This window comes from Zosterops lateralis (genome assembly GCF_965231275.1).
Source record: "Zosterops lateralis genome assembly, chromosome: 1".
Taxonomy (NCBI): domain Eukaryota; kingdom Metazoa; phylum Chordata; class Aves; order Passeriformes; family Zosteropidae; genus Zosterops; species Zosterops lateralis.
Window position 1 is genome coordinate 82457931 of NC_139762.1, and position 25808 is coordinate 82483738.

General features: G+C 35.3%; 1 protein-coding gene across 1 annotated transcript in view; it reads left to right on the forward strand.

The window, feature by feature from the left end:
• The window catches only part of ABCA13 (ATP binding cassette subfamily A member 13), a 151039-nt gene that overhangs the window by 12367 nt on the left and 112864 nt on the right, over positions 1–25808 (forward strand). The window contains exons 9-18 of the mRNA XM_083855604.1: positions 4169–4346; positions 6573–6712; positions 11809–11922; positions 12529–12619; positions 18408–18584; positions 20566–20866; positions 21704–21818; positions 23011–23340; positions 24259–24328; positions 25387–25521. Of these exons, the coding sequence (XP_083711730.1) occupies positions 4169–4346; positions 6573–6712; positions 11809–11922; positions 12529–12619; positions 18408–18584; positions 20566–20866; positions 21704–21818; positions 23011–23340; positions 24259–24328; positions 25387–25521 (1651 nt within the window). The remainder of the gene's footprint in view (positions 1–4168; positions 4347–6572; positions 6713–11808; positions 11923–12528; positions 12620–18407; positions 18585–20565; positions 20867–21703; positions 21819–23010; positions 23341–24258; positions 24329–25386; positions 25522–25808) is intronic.

Genomic DNA, 25808 nt, shown 5'->3' on the forward strand with positions numbered 1-25808 from the left:
TTAAAATAATCAAAGCCTATTTCTTTTATTTATAAATTAAAATTTTGATTGCAAGGTCCCTTCTGTCTCTGTAACTTTTTTTAATTTTGAAGACTAGCAAAAGTGTGTTTATTTTTTCATGTTTAACTTGGTTTTTTTATACTTTCCAATAAGTTTTAATTATTGGTTATTTTTTGCTTCTTTTCTATGGTTGCCAAACTTGTACTATTGAAGGAGTGCTCCACTGAAGTGCATATATTGATTATACATTTCCCCCCTTAAATGTATTCTCCTATTTCCTAAAGAGTTCATCCTACTGGATTTTTGTTTTCATGTTTACCAAGAGTAAAGTAGTTCAGTGACATTGAAAGATTATCAGATAAAGAATGTAAACGTTTTTCGGGTAAAATTTGTGAACCTTTGTCAGGAAGATATTGAGGTTGATTAAAAAAATTACTTCTACAGTGAAACAGGGAATAAAGTAATTGTCAACTGTGCACATGGCTTTCTGTCTGACAGGAAAAATTAAAAGGAAGAAACAACTTATAATAATAATATATCTGTAACATGTGAAGTTGAATTGAAAAGGTACACATATTGGAATAAAAGATGATGTAAAAACTCATCATCTACTCATCAGCAGTAACTGGAATATGGTGCCAGATTGTACTGTGAAAACCCCTGAGTGAATGGATAACTCCCTGAGAAAAACCACTGCTGATTTCAATCATGATTTTTTCTTGTGTTTTGCTGTTTGGAATTATTCACTTATGTTTTCATTCCTAATTTTTAGATGCTTGTCACTCATCAGTAGATAAGCTGTAGGGGACTTCCTGAGATGCTGAATGCAGTTAATTGTGAGAGGCAACCTCACTCTGTAGTCCTTCCACTAACTTGAAAAAAATTTCTGTTGAATTTATGATTGCAGAACGACCTGTTGAGGTTTTAAATGAATAAAATTCTGACTTATTCTTGTATCAAAAAAAATCTGTAGCATTTTTAACTTCTCCGGCTTGCCCATATGTTTGTGGAAAGCCAATTGCAGTACTTCTCTATTTTGCTAGGTTGAAATGACTTATTTTAGTATTTGTTTTTTGCTTTAATTTTTTTCTTTTAGATCAGACTCTCAGTTGCTTAAGGCAGCCTAGCATCATTTTTGCATGCTGGTTTAAGGCTAATCCTGAATATCTGGAAGAAGAAATATGTAGAGTGTTTGAGAGGAGTTACAACTGATGACTCTTGTAGCCTGCTCATTGTCTATACCTACTAAATTACTTTCCTAAACTTGCATTCAACTTTTTCATAAACTGCACACAGTTTTGTCTCTTAGATGATTAAGGATGGGTGATAGACTGAGGTGACCTCTGTTTTATAGCAACCTCTCATGATTTCAGTTGATAAATAAGATTTTGCACTTGAATCTTCCTATTCAATTTACTTTGAATTAGATGTTTTGCCATATTGCATTCTGATCCTCATCTCTCCTGCAATGCCTTTTGGTATTAAATGATAGACAGATTTAGGCAATTTGCTTCTTTCAGGGCTCACAGGAACAACACTGATAACTTCTCTGAAATCCTGTTCTTTCTTTCCTGTTAACAGGCTCTCTGAAATATCTTCTGATTGTCATCTTTTTACCCACCACTATTAATCAGCAATTGGATGAATGATGATTAATATTTTCTAGAGCAAGAACATTAATTGGTTGTTAGAGTTCACCTAAATTTGAGTCAGCATGTATCTTTTTTTGTGAAAAAAGGAATTGCCCTCCCATGTAAATATGTTGTGTTGGTCAGAAATGATAATTTGAGAATGCATTAAACTTTAGTTTTCAAATATTTTTTGTCTTTACTGTTTTCCACTTTAAAATTTACTGTATATATTGCCCTAATAAACATCAGAACCAGATATCCATTATTTCCTGGATCATTCTTGAGTATATATGTTTTTTCTACTTTTCAAATAGTGCCATCTAAATTTGATAAGCTTCTGAAACACAGTTTAATCAAATCAGCAATTTTGTTATTATCCCCTGATTCTGTCAATTTCAGGACAAAAAAGACATTGTTCTGTTTATGTTTTTTCCAAAGAATTAGGATTATCTATTTGTTTCCTTTAGCGCTTTGGCTTCATCAAATTTTGAATTATCTTTAAGCTCCTTGTAGTTTTCCAGGAAAATTGCATTATTTTTTCTCTTTATTTCTCTCTAGTGTAATGATTCAGAATGTATTTTAGATTTATGTGCAAGCTGTAGCCCAGTATGCCTTGTAAATATCTTTTTCTGAGTAGCTGGTATTTCTATTCCATGTGAATTTGGTTTTATTCATAACATTTTTTAGGCATACAGCTGTTCAGTTAGGTCAGGAGCTCCTATGCTATGAGGTTTTGCCTCTGTTTGAAAATCCCGTTCCAGATAACCTTTTAATCTTCCACACCAGCCTTCCTCTTCCATGAATTTGTTACAGTGACTTGCTCGACTGATTAGTTTGTAAGAGGCTGGTTGTTTAGATTCATCAGTCTTGATTACAGCCTGACTTTATACAGTTTAAACTAGACCAACTAGATCAAAGATAACTTTTTTTTTTTTGTGAGATCCATACTATATATTTCTTATGCTTTATCAAAGCCAAATTTTAAGAAACATATCTTTTTGAGTCAGTGGATATTTAGTTGAAAGACAGTAAGTAGATTCAGCCTGATAGTGGCAGCTTACCACATAAATATTCATTATTTGAATTTCAACTTATTTTGATTGGAACTGGAATTAATTAGCACGTTTGTGCTCTTTGACTGAAATAAGCCTCATTTATCCCTCTAGTGCAAATAGTCACTAATAAAGATTCATAACCAATTTATACAGCATTGTGCATAAATAAAGTTTATTTCTCCAGTGAAGTCTATGCCAGTAGATTCATTCAAGGGCTGTGGATGATTGTATTGTGAAATATGGGTATTATTTATTTACTTTGCTCTGTGCTGAAACTGTATGCTAAAAGCAAGATTTTTGGAGCAGCTAACACTGAGTTTTAAACAACACATACTAATATTCCTCCAGGATTACTAAAGAAGCACCTGGCACTTCAATAAATGCATTGATCAGGATAAACTGTTTCTAACAGCGCAATTTCCAAACTGTCTGTGATTATGTCTTTATGTAAAGTGCTGTATTACTTTGAAAATTGACTCTTCTGTTTAAAAAAATTCCAACGATAAAATGCTAATTTTTTTCAGTGCCGAATGTGTGTGTTTGACATATCACAGCGTTTTTTCTACTTGCCAGTTGTGGAGTCTTCAAACGATGTCTGATAGTCTACTTATGCCTTTCTTGAGAAGCATCTGCAGCAGTAATGAGTATCAGGCGAGCCAGTGCACTCCTCAGTTGTACAACAGCAGCGCGGTGCCTTGCAGTTGTGTCCTCTCACAGCTGCGCACCTGTACATCCTTCCATGAGACATCACTTATAATCGAGCCCCTTATTTGAAAAGTGGAGCTGCACAGAGGATGAGACTATTGTTCTTCTTCTTTCTTTTTGAATGTGGTGAATGATGGTGCTTAAGTCATAAGAGCAGCCAGATTGTTCCCTCTCCTCATTAGAAGTATGCTAGTCATGAACAAATGGCAATAATAAATGCTGGTATGACTCAAGATGTTGAAAAACTGCAAGCACATCTAACAAGTTAGAAGATGTACTGAAAAATAGGCTTTTAGGGCATGTGCATCTGAATATTATTATTATTTTTTCTTATTAGCAACTGTCTTCACTGTAAATGTTCATAGCAAAATGGCTTTGGTTGTTTCTGCTGCCTTTGTGACACAGGAATAATCTACCAGAAGAACACATTTTGTGAAAACTGGCTTTGGAATCAGCGTATGTGTAGTCCAGTTGTCTTGATATTTTCATTCCTTTTCTGCCTAACTGCTGCTCTGTATTTTTCATGTTTCAGTGTAGTACACTATGCTACTGTCTTTCATTTTCATCCTGACAATTAAAACTACATTACCTTTCCCCATAATAGAAGTCATCAGAAAAACAGAACTGAGCACAGCAGGCCCTCATCCTAATAAGCTGTTTCAACAGCCCAATTTTGTCAATCTCCCTAGACATCAATATTGACAGAACACCAGGGCTTCTCATTGGAGCTACTTAAAGCAACTTTGATTCATCTGTGTTTTTGTTCATTTGTTCTAGTTCTTGCAAGGTGGGCAGTTCAGAAGTTCAGCTGTTGGATCCCTGGAGTCTGTAATCAAGGCAGTGTGTAAAGAAGAATCTTCATTTTTCAGCAATTTGAACCTGTTCATAGACATGCCCAGAATCATGGGACTTTTGGAGGACAATATGGCAAAATATGGCATTCCTGAAGACTCAAGTAAGAAAAACTATTTATGACAAGTTGCAGTATGAATTCAGAGTTAAGAGTTTTCCCCCACTTAAATGGAAATGTTTATATACCCACTGACATCTCAGTTGACATTGTCATCTTGAGCACAAAGCGTTGAAAAAGAGTTAAAGTTAAGTGGCTATGAGATAATTGTGGGTGAGACAGAAGGTTTTTTTCTATCTTTGAAAATAATAAATAAGAGTATTCCTGTCTTTGAAACATTTTTTAACATTTTTAAAGCACTTGGTATTAAAAATGTATTTTTGAGATACAAGATTGAGAATTTATTGCTGCTTGCCTTTCTTTGGTGAACACAAAGCTGTGGTATTATTGAGCAGTAAAATATGCAAACCTTCTAGATGGAATGAGTTTTTTAATGGTTGATATTCCTATTCTGTTTGTCAAGTGCTCAAAAAACCCCTTAGCTCTCATATAGTTTCACCTTTGCTCCCTTTCCTTAATACACATTTGACTTACCCTGATTAATTTTAATATTGTTAATAACCATATTAGTGCCTCAGGTGGCCCTGTGCAAGGGAAGAATACAGTGATAGAGTGTCACTGGGGAAGCCTCTGTCATCTATTGGTTTCTACAGGCAGAAATTGTTCCTGGCTTGGTTGGGACCCTGGGGAGGGAGCCAGAGCTCTGCTTTGGCCTTCTCACTTACATGTGTGGAATGCAGTGGTAAGGAGGCAGCTCTACTTTTCTTTCCTGTTAGAAGAATGAAGTCAGCTGGATGTCTGATTAGACAGATTGCTTGGAACTTAGTCTCTTTAAAAGCTGTTTAGGCCAGAAGCACTGTTTCTTGATTTTTTTTTTCCAAGTTGTCACAACTCTGCCGTGCTGTGAGACTTTTTACCATAGGACTCTGAAATATTTAAGGCACCAGTTAGTTCCAATGTTTCCACAAGTGAATTAATACTGACAACCTCAATTTTACAAATTTGTGTATGGAGCAATGGAAAATGAAATTAAAAAAAAAAAATTGAAGCCACAGAAACTTGATTTATACCACTTCACAGTGGTTAATTTATATGTATTTTGTGTATACCAAACACTTCCTAATTATTTTCTGAAGATCACATCAAACCCAGATTAGCAAATCTTCGGTGTCCTTAGTCTATTAAATTTTTGTCTGGCCAACTTATAGCCTCTTAATTCTTCAGTATTGTTTAGCAAGGCTAGTGTTTAGTAATGATTAAAGAAAGTAAAAATGTGAACAAAGAACTGGCCTTTCTTAATGAAACATTTCTCACACTTCTTTCTTTAACTTTTGTCAGGAGTGTAAATGATTTTGGCCTAGTTTCCCATTATGTAAAAAGGATTTGCCTTCCTTGAGGAGTTAATGACATTATTTATTATTTCTTAGGAGCACTAGAACTGGCATATTTTGAAAACATTTGTAATAAATAATAATAATATGGCCCAAAACCATGAGTTGGGCATAAAAATCTATTTCTTATAGGAAGTCATTGCCTTTACATGAATACAAATACAGTGGGGTATCTTGGAAACTATTCCTTAGATCCTAGTTCTGAAGGATGGACACCCTAATGCATTAGTAGCCCCATGTGATGTAGGAATATGTTTTTTTATTAAGGAATAGAAAAGACAATAGATTAGATTTTTCAAATCAGGAAATTAAGCATCATGACAATTTTTTGCCTGTCTTTTTGGTAGGTTCTTGTAAGATTATACAAAGAGAAAAGTTTTGAATTTGTGGGGGATTTTGTATATTCTTACTTCTTTTTTTATGTAGGAATTCAAAGCTGCAGAACAATAGAGGATGTGGAAGGATTTTTTTTTTTATTTTGAGGTGACTCTTTCCTCAGAATTAATTTTTGTAGGCAGAGGTTTTGCCTTCTGCTCTAAAATGCACTAATGTAACACTTAGGATAGATGGGATTCACAGACTGTTTTTCAGCAGCCTGTGAGGAACTCTTTAGATTTTGATATTTTTTTTTCCGATTCAGTGTTTAGAGTTCTGCATCCTCAACGTTACCATAGACTGCGTTAAAACAATTTCTATAGCAGCCTGTATTGATTGCTTAGTGGCAGCTGGATCGTGTTTTTACCAAAACACTGGTAACAGTTTTTGGCGTGGTGCTGCGGTAGACTCTGAAGTAAGACTCAAAGTTTTATTTAAAAAAATAAAAGATTCAATCTTACCTGTGTTGTCTGTCTTAAATATGAGTCTGTCTTTGTTTTTGCAGCTCCTTTTTGCTTAAAGCTTTATCAGGAGATTTTGCAGGCTCCCAATGGGGCTTTGCTATGGACTTTCCTGAAACCTTTATTACATGGGAAGATACTGTACAATTCAAACATCAACTTGATTGACCTGGTGATAGAGAAGGTGAGTATCAAAAAAACATCACTAGTTCTGTGTATTGATTTTGTCTTTGTAATTCATTTTAAAGGTCCACTTCTTTCAGGATAGGCAGAAGCAATCGGATAATTGCCTTTCAGAAAGATAGATCCAACCTGCCCCCTGAGGTGTCACCTGTTTCCCACTTAAACTTAATGCTTCTCTTAACTTTTATCCTACTTGTTACAGTGGTTCAAACTCAGTGTGAAAAGCAGAATTTTGCTCAAAGTCCTTTAAACCATGTGTAGAAAGATTAAAAAGAACATGTTAGCAGAAGTGCCTTGTGAATCATGCTGAATCGAGGTGTAGGGTGCATATATTCTAGGGAAGCTTTTGCCGTCAGTGTTTTCTTATCATGGGAACTGTAAAGGGGCAGCACAGAGACTTGAGGGAAAGCTTGACCCCAGGGAAGAGAAGCCTGTTCTTAGGGAGTCACTGAGCTGAATTAAAAAAAAAAAAAAAAATTTAAAAAATAATTAAGAAATCTATAGTTTGTTCTTACTGATTGTAACACAAACAATTTGTGGTTGAGTGACCTGTCATAACTGAGGTGCTCTATGTGTGGATGCTGATATTGGTATCCATGAGTTTTACTACCCCTGCAGTTCTGCTATGGTTGGGGTTCTGTCTTGATTATGGACAATGACATGTTTCTCCTTGTCTAGCTTAGAGGTACATCTGTAAGAGAATGGTTTATAATTTGTTTTAGATTTCTCTGCAAATTTTGCATTGGTCTTCTAAATATATGAATTTTACTCTGCAATATTAGTTGTTGCAAGAATGGAAATTTGGAAAAAAAAATTGCTGCTTGTAAGTTGTACACAAAAAGACCATAATAACTTAAAATGTGATGGTAACTATATTCTCTGTTAATTGAAAACTTTGTGGTATTCTGATTTGTGTTCTAAAAAAATAGTAAAAACTAAGCAAAAACCCTCACTGTAGATAGAAGATACTATTAGCTTTTTAGTTTCTGTTCTGAATTGGAAAAAAGGAGTGAGTGATTTAATATATTGCAATTAAATAACTTAATTTGGGGAACATCAGTTATCGCTCTGGAGTACAGGATAATTAGTTTAATATTTTTAGTAAAGAAAAAGCTGTTCTTGATGTTTCTGGATGGAAATTCTATGAAGAATGAGTTGTAAGAAATGATAAATATTACATATGGTTTTGAACATATATTTTATGTTACAATGACATTTAGAATATAACACTTAAAATGTTTCCACATAATTTTGCCAATTAATGTGCCAAACCTCCATTCTTAAAAACATCTGTAGGAAAGATGAATATTTTCCCATGCAGTATATTCCCCCACAAAACTTTTAGTGAAATCTAGACTGAGTAATACACTTCAGAAAGAAGCTGGCTTGTGGGTGGATTTTTCGGGTTTGTTGGTTGATTGGGTTATTTTCGGGAGTGGGGTTTAGTGCTCTGGAACAATACAAAGATTCTGGTAGAAACTCTTATCCTACTTATGTATTCTCAGGCTCACCAAAGTTCCATCAGTTTATTCAGAAATCTCTGTAAATACACTCTTGCCTCTCTTCCCAGTCTTGTAAATCTAACAAGCAATTATGAATGGGTATCAGTTTATGTGTAAATACAAAAGTAGTGGGAATTTTTCTTGTTTTTATTACAGAAATAGCTACTGCTTAAACACAAACAAAGTTTAAATGCAAAATACTGTCCCCAGTGTCTCAAATGTCGCTACTAAACCCCAAGCCTGTAGCCCTTACAAGCCTGATGTCTTACTGAAATTGGAACAGTTCTAGTTTCCTGTAGACTGCCACATGTCATCTCTTTACTAGAAAAACGTAGCAGATTACAGCTTCAAAGAATACTGATGTTTGTATACTCTGGCATATTCTCTAAGTTTTCCACATGGACTATTAAATTTGAGAGTGTGTAATTGACCATTCTTTGATAGATTGTGAGGTTGCTGGGTTTGAGTTTCAGAGAAGGCAGCAATTCTGCTGTGTGGAGTGATGGTGGTGGCAGCCACAGAAACAGGCTGTGGTGATGACTGAGGGTAAAACAGTTCAGTGCCAACTGGCATCCAGGAGTTCAAAGGCCATTTGGGATGTCTTTGAGCTTTGTTTTCACAACTAAGATATTTGCCACTGATGAACTGATCTTATGGAAGTATTTCTTATTTCAGAAGGTCTTCAGAGTTATCTTATATTCAGCAATCACTTTTGAAGAATTTTCTGCTATTTCCAAAAACTTTGGGATCAGGTTAACCAGGACTTCGCTGCTATAATTTGTCCACTTGCTTTTTAGGTTATCCGAATCCTTACTATTTATTGTGCCTGTAGTGAGTTCTGCATCAACCACTTCTTCCTCACTTGCTTGTTCTTCCACTTCAGACTGTGGCACTTTTTATTTTAATATTCTATGTTTTTATCTCCCAGCTGTAACAATTTGTATTCTCTATTTGCTACTACTCTTTATTGTAATTTATTAGTAGTATAAAAAAATAAAACTTACTTAGATTTCAGAATTATTAGTCTGCAATCCTCTGGTTCCCCTAGCATCTTTATAAATAGCTTTGCATTTGTTATTTTCCACTCCCCTCCTAACAAGGGAATTTTAATCACGAGGTTACACTACAGTGAGTAGTTCAGCTATTTAATCCTTGAGTACTTTTGAAATTCTTGGATGAACATAATTTTTTCCTGGAAACTACTTACTGTTCATTTTTTTAAGTTGTGTGACTTTTTTACTAATAATTTGATTACAGACAGATTCTCCAAAGTGTTCTGCATGGGGAAGGCTTCTGACACAAGAGCTTCCCAAATGCCTAGAGTCATGAATGAAAAAGCAAAACTATGTTTGAACTAACTCCTTTTTTCATTTCTTTGCCTAGGATTTTTTTTTTTTTTTTTTTTTTTTTTTCCTTTATTTGGATGTAAACTTCCTTTGAAAGGAAGTTTTCTAGTGGTTTCCTATGGTTCTTCTGAGCTGGTTTCTTGGCTAGCTTGCTCTTCAGGTATCATATAAATGAGTTATTCCTTTGGGTCCAGATTTCAGACAGAGATGTGACTTGAAAGAAGGAGCAGCTCACTCTTGGTGGTAATTAGGAAGGTGCTTATTCAGGGCAAAGGTCCAGGTGTCAGAGAGCGTGAGAGTGTGAGTCCTGATTTGGGCTCTTACTTGCCTTTATGAACATGGGCGTTACTGATGGAAATGAGGGGGAGTGACTTAGGTACAAGGGGCACTGACATTGCCATTTTGGGGCAAAAGGGGTGTGGTGATACCTGAAGCCTTGGCTGAGCCACCTGGCTTTGCCAGGGCCATCAAGTACCAGGGTGTGTCCATTGATAAGATACAATAGAAGGTACAATAGACTGGGAGAGGGCTATTGAGGAGGTACAACGAAGAGGGCAAGGCCTATTGAGGGGGAAACTCAATTAGAAAAGTCATACCGAACTTTAGAAAACCCAAAATGCACACTGCAACAGTTTCCTTCTTTGTAATGTGTATCAAATCTTTTTTGATAGGAAGTAGATATTTATTCCATTTCCTCTATGCTGCCTTACACACTGTAGCTTCTGCACACAAATTACCACTTTGCTGCTTTTAATTTCTTTCAAATAAGTGCCTACATTATAGAAAGTTCATCTTTTCCAAAAATCCATGCAGCTGCAGCAAGTTTGGTTTTTTTTTTTTAATAAAGAGGTGAATATGAGCACATTATAGTTACTGTAGTTCTTTGAAAACAATTTCAGTAGAAAAATTATTCCCTTGTGCTGTTCAGAATCAAGTTAAGAAGCACTAAGCTCTACTGAGTGTAGATCTTACAAGCTGCTTGGTATAATAGTTTCTAGCGGTGTCTGAAAGTTTGATCTCCTTGTGCTCTGGTGTGTCCTGTGGTTGCTGTGTCCTGAGGAGAAAAGTGCCTGCTTGCCACCCTTGAAGCCTTCCTGGTCTCCTTCATCGTGTCACCATCATGCATGGTTCTGGGGGTTTCAGTCCATGAGGTTTCTATGTTATTTCTGATCAGGAGACCTTATTTAGTCTAGTTGACAGCAGATTTAGTTTAACATTTGGGATCACTTTCTCTTTAATCTTAATGAATGATCACTCTTTAAAGTGTAGTAGGGATTCTCATAGAAGTCAAATGCATAATGTTTTTCAGAGAAACAAAATTACATGCAAGGTCTCTTTAAGGCATCCTGTGTTACAAAGAGGAAGAGAGAGCCACCAGAACTTGTTTTCTCATACTGTGTTAAGAGTGAGATTTTGAAAAAGGCATTTAAAATAATATGGCAGAAATTGTATCCTTTCAACAGGAATTATTGCAAAAAATGTGGTCCCAAATTGGAGTTTACAAGTCACTGCAGACACTCTTTGCTGGAAAATGTCACAATTTTTATCATAACAGCTATGCTGGATTGTTCTTAAATGCACTTCTGTGACTGATAACACCAATTTAAACAAAAAGATACTGCAATATTTTCTAGTCTTGAGTATACTTGTGATCTGTTTAAAACAGACTGGAAAAAAATTGCTGGTTGTTTACTAAGAGAGAAATTGCAGCTTATGTTTGACTGGGACAGAAAATATTTTGCTTTACTCAAGTCTATCCCTGTGAGAGTATTTTGAAACAGATTGATTGATCAGTTATATTTATTGTCCAAACTGTGCTTCCAAATTTCAGGTTTTTTATGTACTCAGTCAACTAGTTTGAATAAAAGACCCACAGCTGAGAAGCTTTTTTTTGAATATATCCTAACTGTTATTTCTTTTTTCTGTCTTTCTCAAGCACTCCCATGATACTCTCTATGAAAGAGACACTATAAAATAAAAAAGTCTTTGTGATACTTCAGGTGGGAAACATATAGAGCACATGAAAACTTTGATTTGCTTGGTATTGAAAAGAATACTTTCAATTTCTTAAGTAAAAAACCCCCAAAACATCACAGATATTCATACTGCTTTACTGCTGACTATCAAAATGGAATGGAAAGGAGTTCTAGAAGATCTAAAGCATGCCAAGTTTTTTTTCTTTCTTAAGATTTATTGTGCACATATTTCACTTCTTTTGTTTCCATGTATTTTTTTTTTTTTTTCCCCAGGCTAATTTCACTTTTGGTTTTGTGGAAAACTTGAAGACTTATTCTGAGACATGGCTTAGGATGTCTGAGGTTTTCAAAACCAGTGGAAATGTTCTCAGAGTCTCACAACTGCAGGTTGGTGAACCATGTGAGATCTTCCTATTTTCCAACTTTTTGCTGTTTGATCTAGACAGTATTTCTGTATGTGCAAAACCACCCCTTTATCTGACTTTAGATTTAAAAAGAGCTGAAAAAGAGGTAAAATTAGCTTTAGCTTATGAACCTACAGACTTATGCTGAGAAACTTCTGACATGAAAATACTTAAAAGCATTGTTGCTTCAGTATCACTGAACAACAGGGGAAATAAAATTATGTTGGTACTTGTTTGTTCATTGCTTATATTTGCCAGCAAAATGTGAAACTAATGAAAAATACTGATGAGGGAAGTATTGGCTATAAAAGAAAAATGCATTCTTGTTACTGAGGCTTTTCTATTCTACATATTTGTACCTTCCCCTATCACCTATCCTAAATCTCTTCCCCACCCTCCTGCCATTTATTTGAAATGTGTGGCATTAACCTTTTAAGAGGGAAAGACTGAAGACATGGAGAAGCTAAATGACTTCTGGAGTGTGATGCAGGAAATCTTGGTAATGGAATTGAACATTAATACATATGTATATTTTGTATTTTCTTAGAGAAGATGAACCTGAGATAACATCTATCACTTTTCATTTCAGGAAGTATTGCAAAACAATTTCATAAAGCATTTCATAGAAAGCAATTTGGATATCAACATGGAAAAACTCCTCAAAAAAATGCAAGCATATGGTAGGTATATGAAAGTAGATGTAATAGTTAGACTTGTTAGACTTCAGCTGAGAACTACATTTAGTTGAAATTGAATATTTTACCTACCTCAGTGATAATAGTAATTATAGTATATAATTAACTATAGATAATAGAACAAAAAAGTAATAAGACACTTTAACCTCTTGAGTTAGTCTAAAACATAATTGTCATTTTCTTTTCAGTGACTGAATAATGTGAATTTCAAGTATTAAACAATATTGGTAACAAGTCTGAAGCGGAAAAGTGTCATGAGGGAATCTCAAACATATCATCCATACTTAAAAGGAGTGAAGGGAGATATAAACCTAGTAGCCACAGTTCATTAGGTAGAAGTACATTTTTGTAGTAAATTTTGAAGGAAATAAATTGAAAATTAGATTAGATACAGTGTGTTTGATCAAAAACTCTCGGTATATTTTTTCTCTGTTTATTCAGAATCAGTTGCGTGGGGTATCCTTGAGCTTCAGAAAAGTCTGAGAGGGTTATAACCAGAGAGCTGCGCTTTCAATAGGAAGCAACCTTGGTCAGTCCCAGCTCTGGGATAGTCCAGCTGGGGCCATGGGCGTGATGCTGAGGGCAAAACATCATCCCATGGGAAGCAGAGTGGGTTCAGGTCCAAGCCAAGGGTGGGTTGTGGTCTACAGCCAGGAAGCTGCAGCCTGGAGCAGGCAGGCCCAGTTCTCTGCAGCTTTGGTGGGAAAGGAGTGGCCCAGATTCATTGGTCTGCCTGGCAGCCTCCCCTGGGCACAGCCATCCCCGGCTGCTCTGTTTCTGCATTGGTAGTGAGCCCTGGGAATCAAAGAGAGAGCCTCCAGGGTTAGAAAGATAGCCCAAGGGGAATGGTTCTTAATGGAGGAGAAAGGGAATTATTGTTTTTGACTAATTTGGGATATTCACGGATTTAAATAGGAGAAGAGAATGAATTATGCTGTAAATTTAAGTTACTTAAAGATTTTATAAGAATTTGATAATTGAAAAAAAATCTGTATGTCCAGCTGTCAGTAAGGCAGGTTCATGATCATTAAAATGCTTGCCAGCATGTGCCAGAAGGAAAACTCTGAAGCAGATTCCAATGTATTCTAAGAAAAGTTCATGATTTTGAGAATCAGAAAGAGAGAAAAGTGGGATAAAATACAGTAACAGTGTGACATCATGGCCAAAGGGAACAGGGTACTTCCTAGAGGAGCATTGTGGTAGAAAGGACAGATCTGTGTGGTTTCAGGTCAGTGACTGTTAGGAGAATGAGCCAAATCGAAATCTGTTCCAGTCACTTTCTGAAGGAGGACAATGATGAGCTCTCAGGTACCCCCACAGAGGGACTTTGTGACTATCATTGTTTCGAAAAAATTGACTTTACAGAAATGTAGGTAATTAAGTCTTCTTTAGAGTCAAAAAATTAAGACTGCAGCTAAAATAAATAAATTTACCTGAAATACAGCTTTTATTGGTTTTCAGTATCTGCCTCTAGACAGGAGATGGACAAAATCCATGGAGGCTCCTGAGAGCTTGTAAATGAAGTGTGTTCTCAGTCTTAAATTGTACTACTGCCCTGAGCTGGTGCAGTCACTGTTGGTGTGAGCTGGTGTGGCTTTTCTTTAGCAGACAGGTTGTGAGATTTAGTTGAAATTGGCCTTGGTTTGAAGGCCTTCTTTGAAGACTAGGACTGCCTGTGCACACTTCCAGTAAGAAAAATGGCAAATGGCATCTGAAATTCAAACTGGAAGGCATCTGGTCTCTGTGTCCTCCTTGGGCAAGGGACTCAAATTTGAATCTGCTTTCTCTTCAGATGACTTTCTTAACCAGTGAACTGCTATCTAGTCTGGGTTGGGCACAGCTCACCCCTCGAGGTGAAGATGGATCATAATACAGCTAAAAACTGACCCCACTGAATCACAATATTGGAAAGATTGGATGGAGAGAAGAGCAAGCTTCTTAAAGTTCAGGGCATGCTGGAAATATAACTATCTTAATCTATTAGTTGAGTAATAGATGGATTTTGTGTGTGTGGACCTAACACTGAGAATTACATGAAAGATTATGGAAAAACAATATTCCATTAAATAGATATCATGATCTCTGGAATTATCAGATCCACCTTCACTGATGAAAACAACATTAAAGAAATATGTACCTGTGTTTCTCAAGCTATAGCTTTTTAACAGAATTAAAGGACATTTGATAATATGTAATAAATGGTTAATAGTTTGGATGATCAAGACAAAATATGATTTAAGTAGAGTGGGCTATGAAACTAGAATTTCCTTACTTTAAGGGAATACAGTTGATAAAATTAACATCATATAAAACCAAAAAATCAATAGGGGCTATAGATCACAAGAGCTTATATGTCTTTGTGAATCTGATCTCTCCAAAGCACCAGAGCACTCCTCTGCATTTATTACACTTTGTATAGATTCACTTGGTTGTTTTACTTCTTGAGAAATGATATACACTCTTATTTTTATCTTTGTGTACTTTTTGTTTGATTTATTACACCATAATCATGTGTAACTGAACTGTAAACGTCTGTTCTTATGTTTGTTTGTTTGTTTTAAATTTTCATTAATCTTACGTTGCATCAGCTGTTTAGTCCTGTAATTAGCTTCCTTGCATCCAATTAAAGCCTTGGATATATCTATGTTACTGGTCTTACCACTCACAATCTTTTTTATTTTCATCCAAAGCTCCAGCTTTTTAAGATCTCCTGACCTCTGTGATTATGTCTTCTAACTAATGCAAATATTCCTTTCTTGTATCACATCTACACTCTCATACAGATGACTTTTAATTATCCTCAAATGCAAGGTGCTTGTGTTTGTGTCTTTTTTTTATTTCTCTACAATGATATAAAAGATGTTAACAGACTTAGTGAAGGTGTTTTCTGTGCTACTCCTGCTGTAAAGTGTCCTGGACAGAGTGGATAGATGTAGAACTCTTCTAGTGTCTCTATAAAATCATCGTGCTGCAAGACCCCACAAGGGTAACAATTTCTAAAACTGGTAAGCAGGATTTTGAACTGTCAAAATGTCAGTTACTCAGGTGGAGCAAGGTAAATATTTAGGCTGAGGGCTGAAAAGCTTGTGGTTGTCTTTTCAATCCCCTTACTTTCTAAGCTGGCTGTGTGTGGGCAAGGCAATTGTTTTCCTCTACGCTTGCTTTGCAGCCCAGCATCTTGCAATAATTTCCTACTGATTCTGTATAAACCCTGTCCTACTAGAACTTGTGAACTCCTTTCTGGGCACAGTCCTTACAAACCTTCAGGAGGCACTGGGAGGCATTTGTGTTGCAAGCTCCTCTTTTAAATTCTTGCTTGCTGAGTCTCTCGTCCTTCTTCTGTGATTTCTCCCAGACATGAATTTTCTTTTTTCACTATCAAGGACTCTCCCTTACAGAGGGCTACGTGTGACTCTGTGTATAACAGCCAGGGTGATAAAAAACCAAGACCAAAATAAGCAGCTTTCCTTTGTGCTTACCCCTCTGCTGCCCTCATTGCAATGTTTTGTGTGTATTTAGAAGGTAGGAAACTAGTAGCTCTAATGCCATCACTGAAAACTGTGCCACCACCCAAATCTTCTGATAACTAGAAACTTTCTTCTAATTTCTGATCTAAATTTATTTATTCCTGATTTATTCCAATTTATTCTTCCAGCAACTTTTTATTTTTACTTAAATATCACTTCTACCCAATGACTTTACATAAACCATTTATATTTCCTCCCAGTTACTTAATGATAGGATAAACAAGCTGAGTGGAAGATGAGGGCTGCCTTGATTTTTAACAAAATATGAAGATAAGAGTGAACACAAATTTACCATGTTTTTCATTCATAATTGCTACATTTATAAATGGTAAAAAATAAGGTCATCAGCTCTATAGATCTTGATTTTAAAATGTTCTTGTAGATTTTTTTGTATGTGTATTATTTCTATGATGGAATACAGAAGTTTATGCACATTAAGACAATGTTTTTCTCCAGAAATATACCATACTCCAAGCCAACAGCAATATAGATGTTATTTCTTATGCTAAAATATGCAACAATTTAAGTCATGATAGAAGCTTTTCTTAGCTAATTATTGATTTCAAATTAAGGTCTTTTGTGAGTATATATCACTCAATGATACAATGCTTTCAGTAGGAGGGCACCTTTAGGATGATGTAGTTCCAACCCCTCCACCATGGGGCCACTTTTTACTAGACCAGGTTGCTCAGAGCCCCGCCCAGCCTGACCTTGAACAATTCCAGGGCTGGGGCATCCACAGCTTCTCCGGGCAACCTGTACCAATCTAAACCTACTCTCTTACAATTTACATTCCTTTTTGTCCTATTGGTATATGCCCTCATAAATCATCTGTCCCAAGTTTTTTGTAGGACCCCTTCGGGCCACAATAAGTTCTGGAAGGTGCTATAAGGTCTATCTGGAGCCTTCTCTTCTCCAAGTTGAACAACCCCAACCCTCTCAGCCTGTTTTCGTACAGAATAATTTATATAGGACTATATATAGTTACATACATACATATAAAAAAATATATGAAAACCATGCCATTCAGGCTTAATGTTAGGAATATTCTCTTCTCTCTAATGCTGTAAAAAAGGAGGGCAGCATGGGTGATTCCTTTTTTGTCCTCCTCAAGGATAGCCATAAATAAGACATTTATTATCTCTATTTGGGTACGGTTTTTCTCAACCTATGGATTCACCCTGTCATTGTTTGCCTATCTTTTGAATTCTAGACTGTCAGTTCCTCTGTTTTTTCTCCTTGTGCACTTTACCCTTTCTCACTGTTAATCATGCCTCTTCTTTAGACTGATTCATCTATTTTCCACTTATCTGCCTTTCTGTTGTAATATTTCCTGTGCTGATGCTGAGTAATGTCTGTGATCCAAGATTTGTCTGTCACCACTGTTATCATAGGAGGTCATCACCTGTCCTTTTTAAAGCCTGTATCTTCAAGTGAGTGCTGAAAAATTTAAGATGGAAAATTGTGTTGGATGTTTTATAGCATTGTTTATTACCTGAGAAATTCAGATCTTTTTATTAAATCTAGATGGGTTAAAATTGTTTCTAGATCTTCTCATTATCCTCTTAAAAATAAGGATATAGCATTAACCCTACATTCTCTACCAATTGATGAAGATCTGAATTCCTCCAAAGGGTTGAATTTTTTTAGAAATCAGGTTTTGATTAAGATACGTGTCCATCCTGGATCCATAGATAAAGTAGAAATGAAGAAGTTATTAGGCTTTTTTCAGATGCTTTTAAATGTAGGACTCCTGTCAAAATGCTTATGCTCTGTATAACATCGTTCTTGAAATATCCACAGTATCAAAGAGAAAAGAACTGGATAATATGTTGCTAAATGAGAGATTAATATCTGTTATGATGTCTGAAGTACAGTGATTCCCTTGTATTTGTGGAAGTAGTTATGGGAACACAAGAAAAGGTTAGATGTCCTACAGCTTCAAGGGCGTGGACCCTTTCTAGGACTTTGCTAGAATTTGTTAAATTTTTATTCCTCTCAAATTGAAGGAAAGAGTAGCTGAGGACTTTTAAAAGCCACTGAGGCATGAACTGCACTTCCACAAGTTTACACTAAAATTTCTATGTTTTTTAAACTTCTTTTATTTATCTATTTATTTATTTATTTATTTATTTATTTATTTTTAGTACAAAGAGGATTTACTTTTATAGGATGTCCAAGTGACAGCACACCTTTCTTTTCTGACCATTAAAACTAAACAAGTCCAATTTGTTTCCTCATCTTAGAAACTATGACGAACAAGATGCTTAATAGCTCAGCAAGTAAACAGATTGACCTGTTGACACAGCTTGTTGTAAATATCTCTTCCTGTGTGCTACTGGACCGTTTCCAGCCTTTTGACTCTATAGAGAAATTGGAGGAGAAGGCTCATGAACTCATGCAGGAAAATAATCTTTTGGCTAGTAAGTACCTTATGTAAAATGGATTTTTATAGAAAATTTCAGATTTTGTAGATGTTGTCTCTGTTTATTGATAAGGTAGGTTAAGGTTACACAGTTTCAAAGTGTGCATTAAATCACATATAATACAGTCAACATAAAGCACATTTGAATGCTCTGATGTAAGCTGGAAAGATTAATTATATTGTTTTAACTGTGAAATCGCCAAATTAATCCTTGGAGACATTTCTATCAAAATATTTAAAAGAATGGTCATAAATATTTTAAAAAGAAAAAGATAAAAAAAGTGGAATACTGAGGAAACTTAACAAGATTACAAGATCATCCAGTTTGCATACTTTCAATTTTATTTTTTTTTTATATTTTTGACTTTTCAAAAACCAGCACCTCAGAGAAATTAACTTGTTTATTCAGAGTATAGAAGCTCTTAAGGAATTTATTTTCTTCCTTGGGATTACACTTTTTCTCATTTTCCTACATTATAACATTATTGCTGAGAATCAATTTTACAAAATATTTTAAAAGGGAAGAATATTTTCCTTAGCATACACACCTGTCTCGCAGAAAATGCTGTACATTGCATTTAGTGTTTCCAAAAGAGAGGCCCACTGAAGTCTATAAAAAGCGTTCCAAAACATTTTCCCACTGTCATTTTTTTTTTTTTTCCTTATGCCTGTAAGTGTACAACAGAAGACATGAGAAAGCGCTTGTAAAGAAGGAAACTGTTCAGTCTGGAATCCCATGCTTGTTTTGTGATTTGTGCAGTACCCTGGCAGTTGTCATCCTCTGTCGATATAAAACAAACAGACCATACCTTGAGACAAGAAAAATTGCTCAAGTGTGGTTTGGAGAAGGCAAACTGTCTCTTTAAGGAAAGAAATGGACAGATAAGTCTTGGCCCTCAGAAAACTGAATAATCAAATTTCTAGTTCCATTTTTCTTCTACTTACCTAGGGAAGGGTCATATGCTAATGTAAGCCAAGACATTTTGTTCTGAGTGCTTTTCAGTATTCTGGCCTTATCATCTCTTCACATTATTAGAGAGAGAGAAGATGGCTTTTTAAGGAACCTAATGTGTCCAACAGGTCAATGTTACATGTTTTGATGTAGGCATGCATTCCTTTCCATAGAAAGATGTTAAACTGGAATAGAATGTTCCTTTCTTTTTTTGTGGTCTTCAGAGCCTTCATAGCTTCATGGAGTGTCTTAGAAAATCAACTGTTTGTGTAAATGGGAAAACGAGATTGGCCGTTTGAAAGAAATCAGGTTTACAGTAAAGTATTCTGTATTTTATTAACTTTCAGAGAACCAGATAATAGGTAAGATATCTCTCCCTTTTTCCCAGGAAGAAAAGGGCAACATTTAGTATTTATCCAACAGTCCTAAAAAGTCTGGGTTACACAAAAAGAGAACACAAGCAGTTTCATGTATTTCATCTTTACAGCTACATTTTAAGCTTTCATCTGTTTGGTTGGGTTTGTTTTTTTTTTCCTTTATACAAAGTTAGAGAAAACAAACATGCATATTCTGCTGTGCTAGACTGGAAGTTCTGCAACTGACTTGAAGATTAATATCAGAGTAAGTTTTAGTGGGTTGGTACTGTTTACTTTGTCATCCACTTATGGAAGCTGTTATCCTTTGTTGCACAAATTTTATGGCTGCTTCTTTTACTGTGGAACTGATATCAGTACTCCAAAAAGGGCTAAGTGTGGATGCAAAGAGAAACTGCAGCCCAAAAAAAGACAAATCACCTCAGATAAAAATGATTTTTACGAACCCATTTATCATGTGAATAATCTTTTACATTTCATATTCATAGACGTGAAAAATGTATCTCTGAAACCTGCCATTTTTGGGCTTGGGATCAAGAAAGTTTGGAGGCCTTCCCGGTCAGATTAATGCTTCCTATATCATATGGTAATTACCCATGAGTTAGCTAAGGAAATAGCATAAATTACATAAACTTCCTTTCTTCTTGTGTCAGGTATCATCTTCAATGCACCAGAGGACAAGAGGCAAGATTCTAGCAATCTCCTTCCAAGACACATTTCATATACAATTAGAACTAGTGTTCTCTACAGCATGAGAACAGATTTGATTAAAAACCCAACATGGAAATCCCATCCCCACAAGTTGCCAGCTGATGGGTTTAAATACAACCATGTCTTTATTCCTCTTCAAGACATGATTGAAAGGGCAATTATTTCAGCACAGACTGGGACAGACACCTCAGAGACAGCAGTTCAGGTGCAAGCCATGCCTTACCCCTGTCATACCAGTGATCTGTAAGTAAAATATCAGCTTTTTAATTTGATGTATTATCCTTGTTAGATTAGTTCTAAAGAACTTGGGATCTTGCTATGTTCCCACTTTTCAGTGAGTGAATGTATATCTCTGCACAGGGTTAAACAAGTACATCCAATACCAGACTATCAGAGCATAGCAGATATTGTCCAACAGCTGTGTTTAACATAACATGTTATACAACGATTGTCTGGCAAACGACCCCTGACAAAATGCTAGCAGCCATAATGTGGAGTAGTCTGCTGAACAGAGGCTGTGTCAACATAGTGTGCAATTAACTTAGATTATTCTAAGAGATCCCTTTTAAATCCTTAGTTGTCCTGTACACAAACTGTAAATTGATCCCGTGAAGGGTGAAGTTGGTGAAGCAAAAGTGTAGGGTTGTTTTCTGCAAAACCATCAAAACATCCCAATTATTCGATTTTAGAATTAGTCAGTGGTAATAAATTTGTTGAAGTGGAGTGAAAATTGACTGGGTCATGTTATTCCTTGTTGTCCAAATATATTACTTTGCCATGGACACAAATCTGAATTTTGTTTGACTTTGAATGAAGCCCTAAAAGGTAATTGTATCAGTTGTATGGTTTAAACTACTGTAATACAGAATAATAATAATAATAATGTACCAATATGTACATTATCTAGTTAAATAAAAAAAATTAATAATTCTAAACTGAACAGGAATAAATCTTATTGTTCATGTTAAATCTTATTATGTGCATATTTTGAGAACAGTTCCAGTATTAACCCATTAACATTCTTCTAGAAAATAGTTTACCATTGCAGGCTGACAACTCTCCATATTTGTTCTTTCATAGATTCTTGAACAACATAGGGTTCTTTTTCCCACTTATGATGATGTTAACATGGATGGTTTCAGTTGCTGCTATGGTTCGCAAGCTGGTTTATGAAAGAGAAATTCATCTTGAAGAGGTAAGAGGCAGATTAACCTCTGAAAAGAAAATTTATTCATTTCAGTGCACTGAAATCCAAAAGTTGTGAGGCACTTTTAAGTACTCATAATCCAGATGGCTTTGTTTAACTTGTTTTGTCTGGGCAGTAGGTTCTAGTTCTTGCTGCCAACTCAGATTCACAACATTGTTTGAGCATCAGTATGCAAATATTGTCCATGCAACAAAAAGCCACAAGCAAAAGTTGAAGCTGGAAAGTGTTATTTGAGAAGGCCTTGTGATTAGAATGATTTTTGTTTTGGATTCTTTTTCATATTTGGGAATATCTAGTCTGTAATGATAAAACTACCTAAAATAAGTCGGGATTTTTTTATGTACTGTGTAAGCATCAGAAATAAATGGGAGATGCGATTGTATACCAAAAAAAGAGGAGACAATAATTTGCTTCTATCAACAGCTAATCTTCACAGATGCTAAGCATTTGGAAGGACAGGGTCCTTGTTATACATTTTCTATAGAGATAAATACACTTTTAGAGGAATTACACTGATTATACTGTATCAGCAGAATTACTGTTTGAATAAGATTTTTAATTTGGGGAATTACTGAGGAATTATAAAATTTCTCTAATCTTTCTGTTGTAAGATAAAGTTTTTTAATTCTCCAAAATATTAAATCAATATTAATTTTGATGATCTTATGAGAACTGTCTCAGAGGTTTTATTAGATTTTATCCAAAAGCATTTTTTTTGAAAAAGAGATACTTCACACCTGGCTAAATTACTATTTGCCTGGTAATACATAAAGGTTGCAAACTGTATGTCTCCCTCAGAAGAAAAACAGGCTGGGAAAAAATATTTGTATATACATTGCTGTAGATATTCTCAGTACATTTTGAATATAAAAAAGGCTAACTCCTCACTGGAAGAACCAGTAATCTGACATCTATTCTTGAAACCCCATGCAAAAGAGGCTTTTGCTGAGCATGGTGACTCCTTGTGCTCATGTATGACGATCTCAGAAACTGCCCTGCTCAACAGCGTGTCTGATCGAGAAGAGCACAGGACAAGGACAAAGAAACAAGAAATTTAAGGGGAAGATGACACCCTTTGGGAAGCTGGTAGTGTCTTGGTGGCAACATGTTTTGTTAAAAAAAAAAACAAAAAGAAAGTTTGTTTCCTAACTTTAACTCTCTTTGCTATGTTGTTTTGCAGTATATGAAGACAATGGGTGTGTATCCAGCCATTCATTTCTTTGCTTGGTTTTTGGAGAATGTCATTGTGCTCACACTAAGCAGCTGTGCTCTGGCCATCATTTTAAAAGCAAGTGGTATCTTTGCCTATAGCAATGGCTTCCTTATCTTCCTTTTTCTCCTGGAATTTGGAGTTACGGTTATCATGTTAAGCTATTTTTTGGGAGCATTTTTCAGCAGTGCCAATACAGCAGCTCTGTGTGCCAGCCTTGTCTATATGATCAGCTTTTTACCCTACATAGTTTTGTTGGTCTTGCAGAACCAGCTGAGTTTCACCAACCAGATGATAATGGTAAATATTTTTTCTTCTTTTCTAATTTTTCTCCTCCAACTATGCTGTGAATTTCTATAGTTTCAAAACTTCAGACCATAATGTATTTATTTTTCCCCATGTTTCTGTTTGCTTTTGTGATCATCGGAAATAAATCACATTAATAAATCTCCAACTGAGAAAATATTTAGAAGGTAGAAAGGAATGAAAAATAAATTGTCAGGGCCATTTTTTAAACCAACAGAAAATGTCAGGAAATTGCATTTCTCATACTCATGAGTTCTCTTAATGTCTTGACCACAAAATATTTGTAAAATTAGTGTATTTTCAAGATCAGCTGATGACATGCCACTTCTCAAAGTCATTATTTGTTTGGAAAAGAAAACCTAGTGATTGATTTCTGTTAATATAATTGGAGAATAGATCAGAAATTTGTCCAACAATATAATCTGAAGTATATGTTTGTTTTGGTGTAGGTTCTTTCAGGTCCTTTCCTGTTCTATGTATTCCATAGGCTCTTTTATGTCTTTGTACTGTCCTAACATACTATATCCCTGAGTGTGACATCAAATATCACCATCATAGAAAGAAAACCGTATTTCGCACATTATGGCTTCACTATTTCAAAAAAACTCACTATATTAAGCTGGCGGAATAATTCATAAAGTATTAAAAAGTGCTCATTTTTTCCGAGTCAGTTGATCAGATAAAATAACAATTTCCAGTATTAATAACTTAGTCAGTGGAGCTCTGTTAGGTGGAGCAAATGGTACTAAGATTTATGGGAGAGTATGGTTAAAACATAAAATAAAGTACCAACCATTAGTATATGTGGAGTTTGTGCTTGATTTTAGTATCACAATGTATTTTATTTCATGGAACTTGTTAACAACGTGTTTTTACTGATGTTCACACGCTCTTTCTCCTCTGATGTTGTAGTGTCTTCTTTCTACAACTGCCTTTGGGCAGGGAATATTTTTCATTACATATTTTGAAGGCCAAGAAATAGGTAAGCTCTTTGGTTAGGAGAAAAGCTTTGTAATTATTATTTCAAAAACTACAGTTGGAAATGTTTTCCAATCTATTCTGAAAAAAATGAGTTAATAAGCTGGCTCAAGTTCAGGTATTTAAAGGGATGTAATTATTTTTTTTACTATTATGGCAAGACCAATATTGGTGACAGTGAGTGTTTCAAACTATCAAAAATATCATAATGGTACAACAGTTTGAAAGAGTGGAAGAGACAATTGCAGAAAATAATACTTAAATTTCCCACAAGACACTTCATCAAAATGACTCATCTTTACTGAAGGAAGGGCAAAATGTGTTTTGGTAAAAACTACTTTCCCTGACAATTGTGAAAAAAGAATTGTAGAAGCAGTATCGTGACCCATTGTACTGCAAACAAAGTAGCATTTCCAGTGGGGGAAAAGAAAAGCAATCTTTTTAATAAATTTACAACTTGTTTGTTTTGTTTACTTTTTATCAGTATTTTACCTTTCTGTAGCACTAGTGTTTGTACCTTCTTTTTTCCTTTCATTTCTTCTGCAATGTAATAACTTTATGAAACAATTATTCAGTGAATTCATTTCTGTTTACTTCTGAATGCAGTCAATGTACACAGTGCTTCTTAGTTAGAATTCATAGATTCAAATCTTCAGATTTAGCAATATATAAATGATATTAAACTTTGTCTAATCCTTTTCTTTATATCAGCAGAGTGGCTTAAGCCTGATTCATTGGTCAGTGCCCCTTTTTGTTGTAGTGTTGTAGTGTTGTAGTTCTTTTTCTTTTGCCAAATTAAAGGCCAGCTCAAACTTCATAAACAGGCCTTTCTACAACAGCTTCTCTACATTTTCCCAGCAGCAGTGTCACCTGCTGTTCTAAACATGGGCTTATAGAGGCATAGAAATTTTATTCTGTTAGTTAGGATTACTGTTATTAACTATGATTTGTCTTGTGCCAATGCTTAAATACCCAGAAGTGTGTGGTGTTGATCTGTTTGTGATCTTTAATGCTGTGCTGATTTAGCTTTGACCTTTAAAAAATCTTTATTATTACTACCAGGAATTCAGTGGGATAATGTGCACCAGTCAATGGCACAAGGAGGATACATGACCTTTGGATGGATGTGCTGGATGATGTTCTTTGACTCCATTTTATATTTTGTAGGTGGCTGGTATTTCAGCAATGTTATTCCTGGTAAGATCATGGGCTTGTTTTTATTTTGTATTTTTTAAGAAGTTTTTAATATTATTAATCAATTAATGTCTTTGCAATCTAAACAGTTCAGCCACTCCAGGAAACACTTGTTGTGGTATTGCCTTTCTTGGTTTTATGCAACTAAAACAAAAATATGTATTTTTCTGAGTTATGGTTCTGTTGTGCAAAACTGTCTGACTTTCTTTAGGAACTAGGAAACAACATCTTCCTAAACATGTAAATATTTAGTAGTGCTAATATATGGACGAGAATTTGCAGCTAGGCAA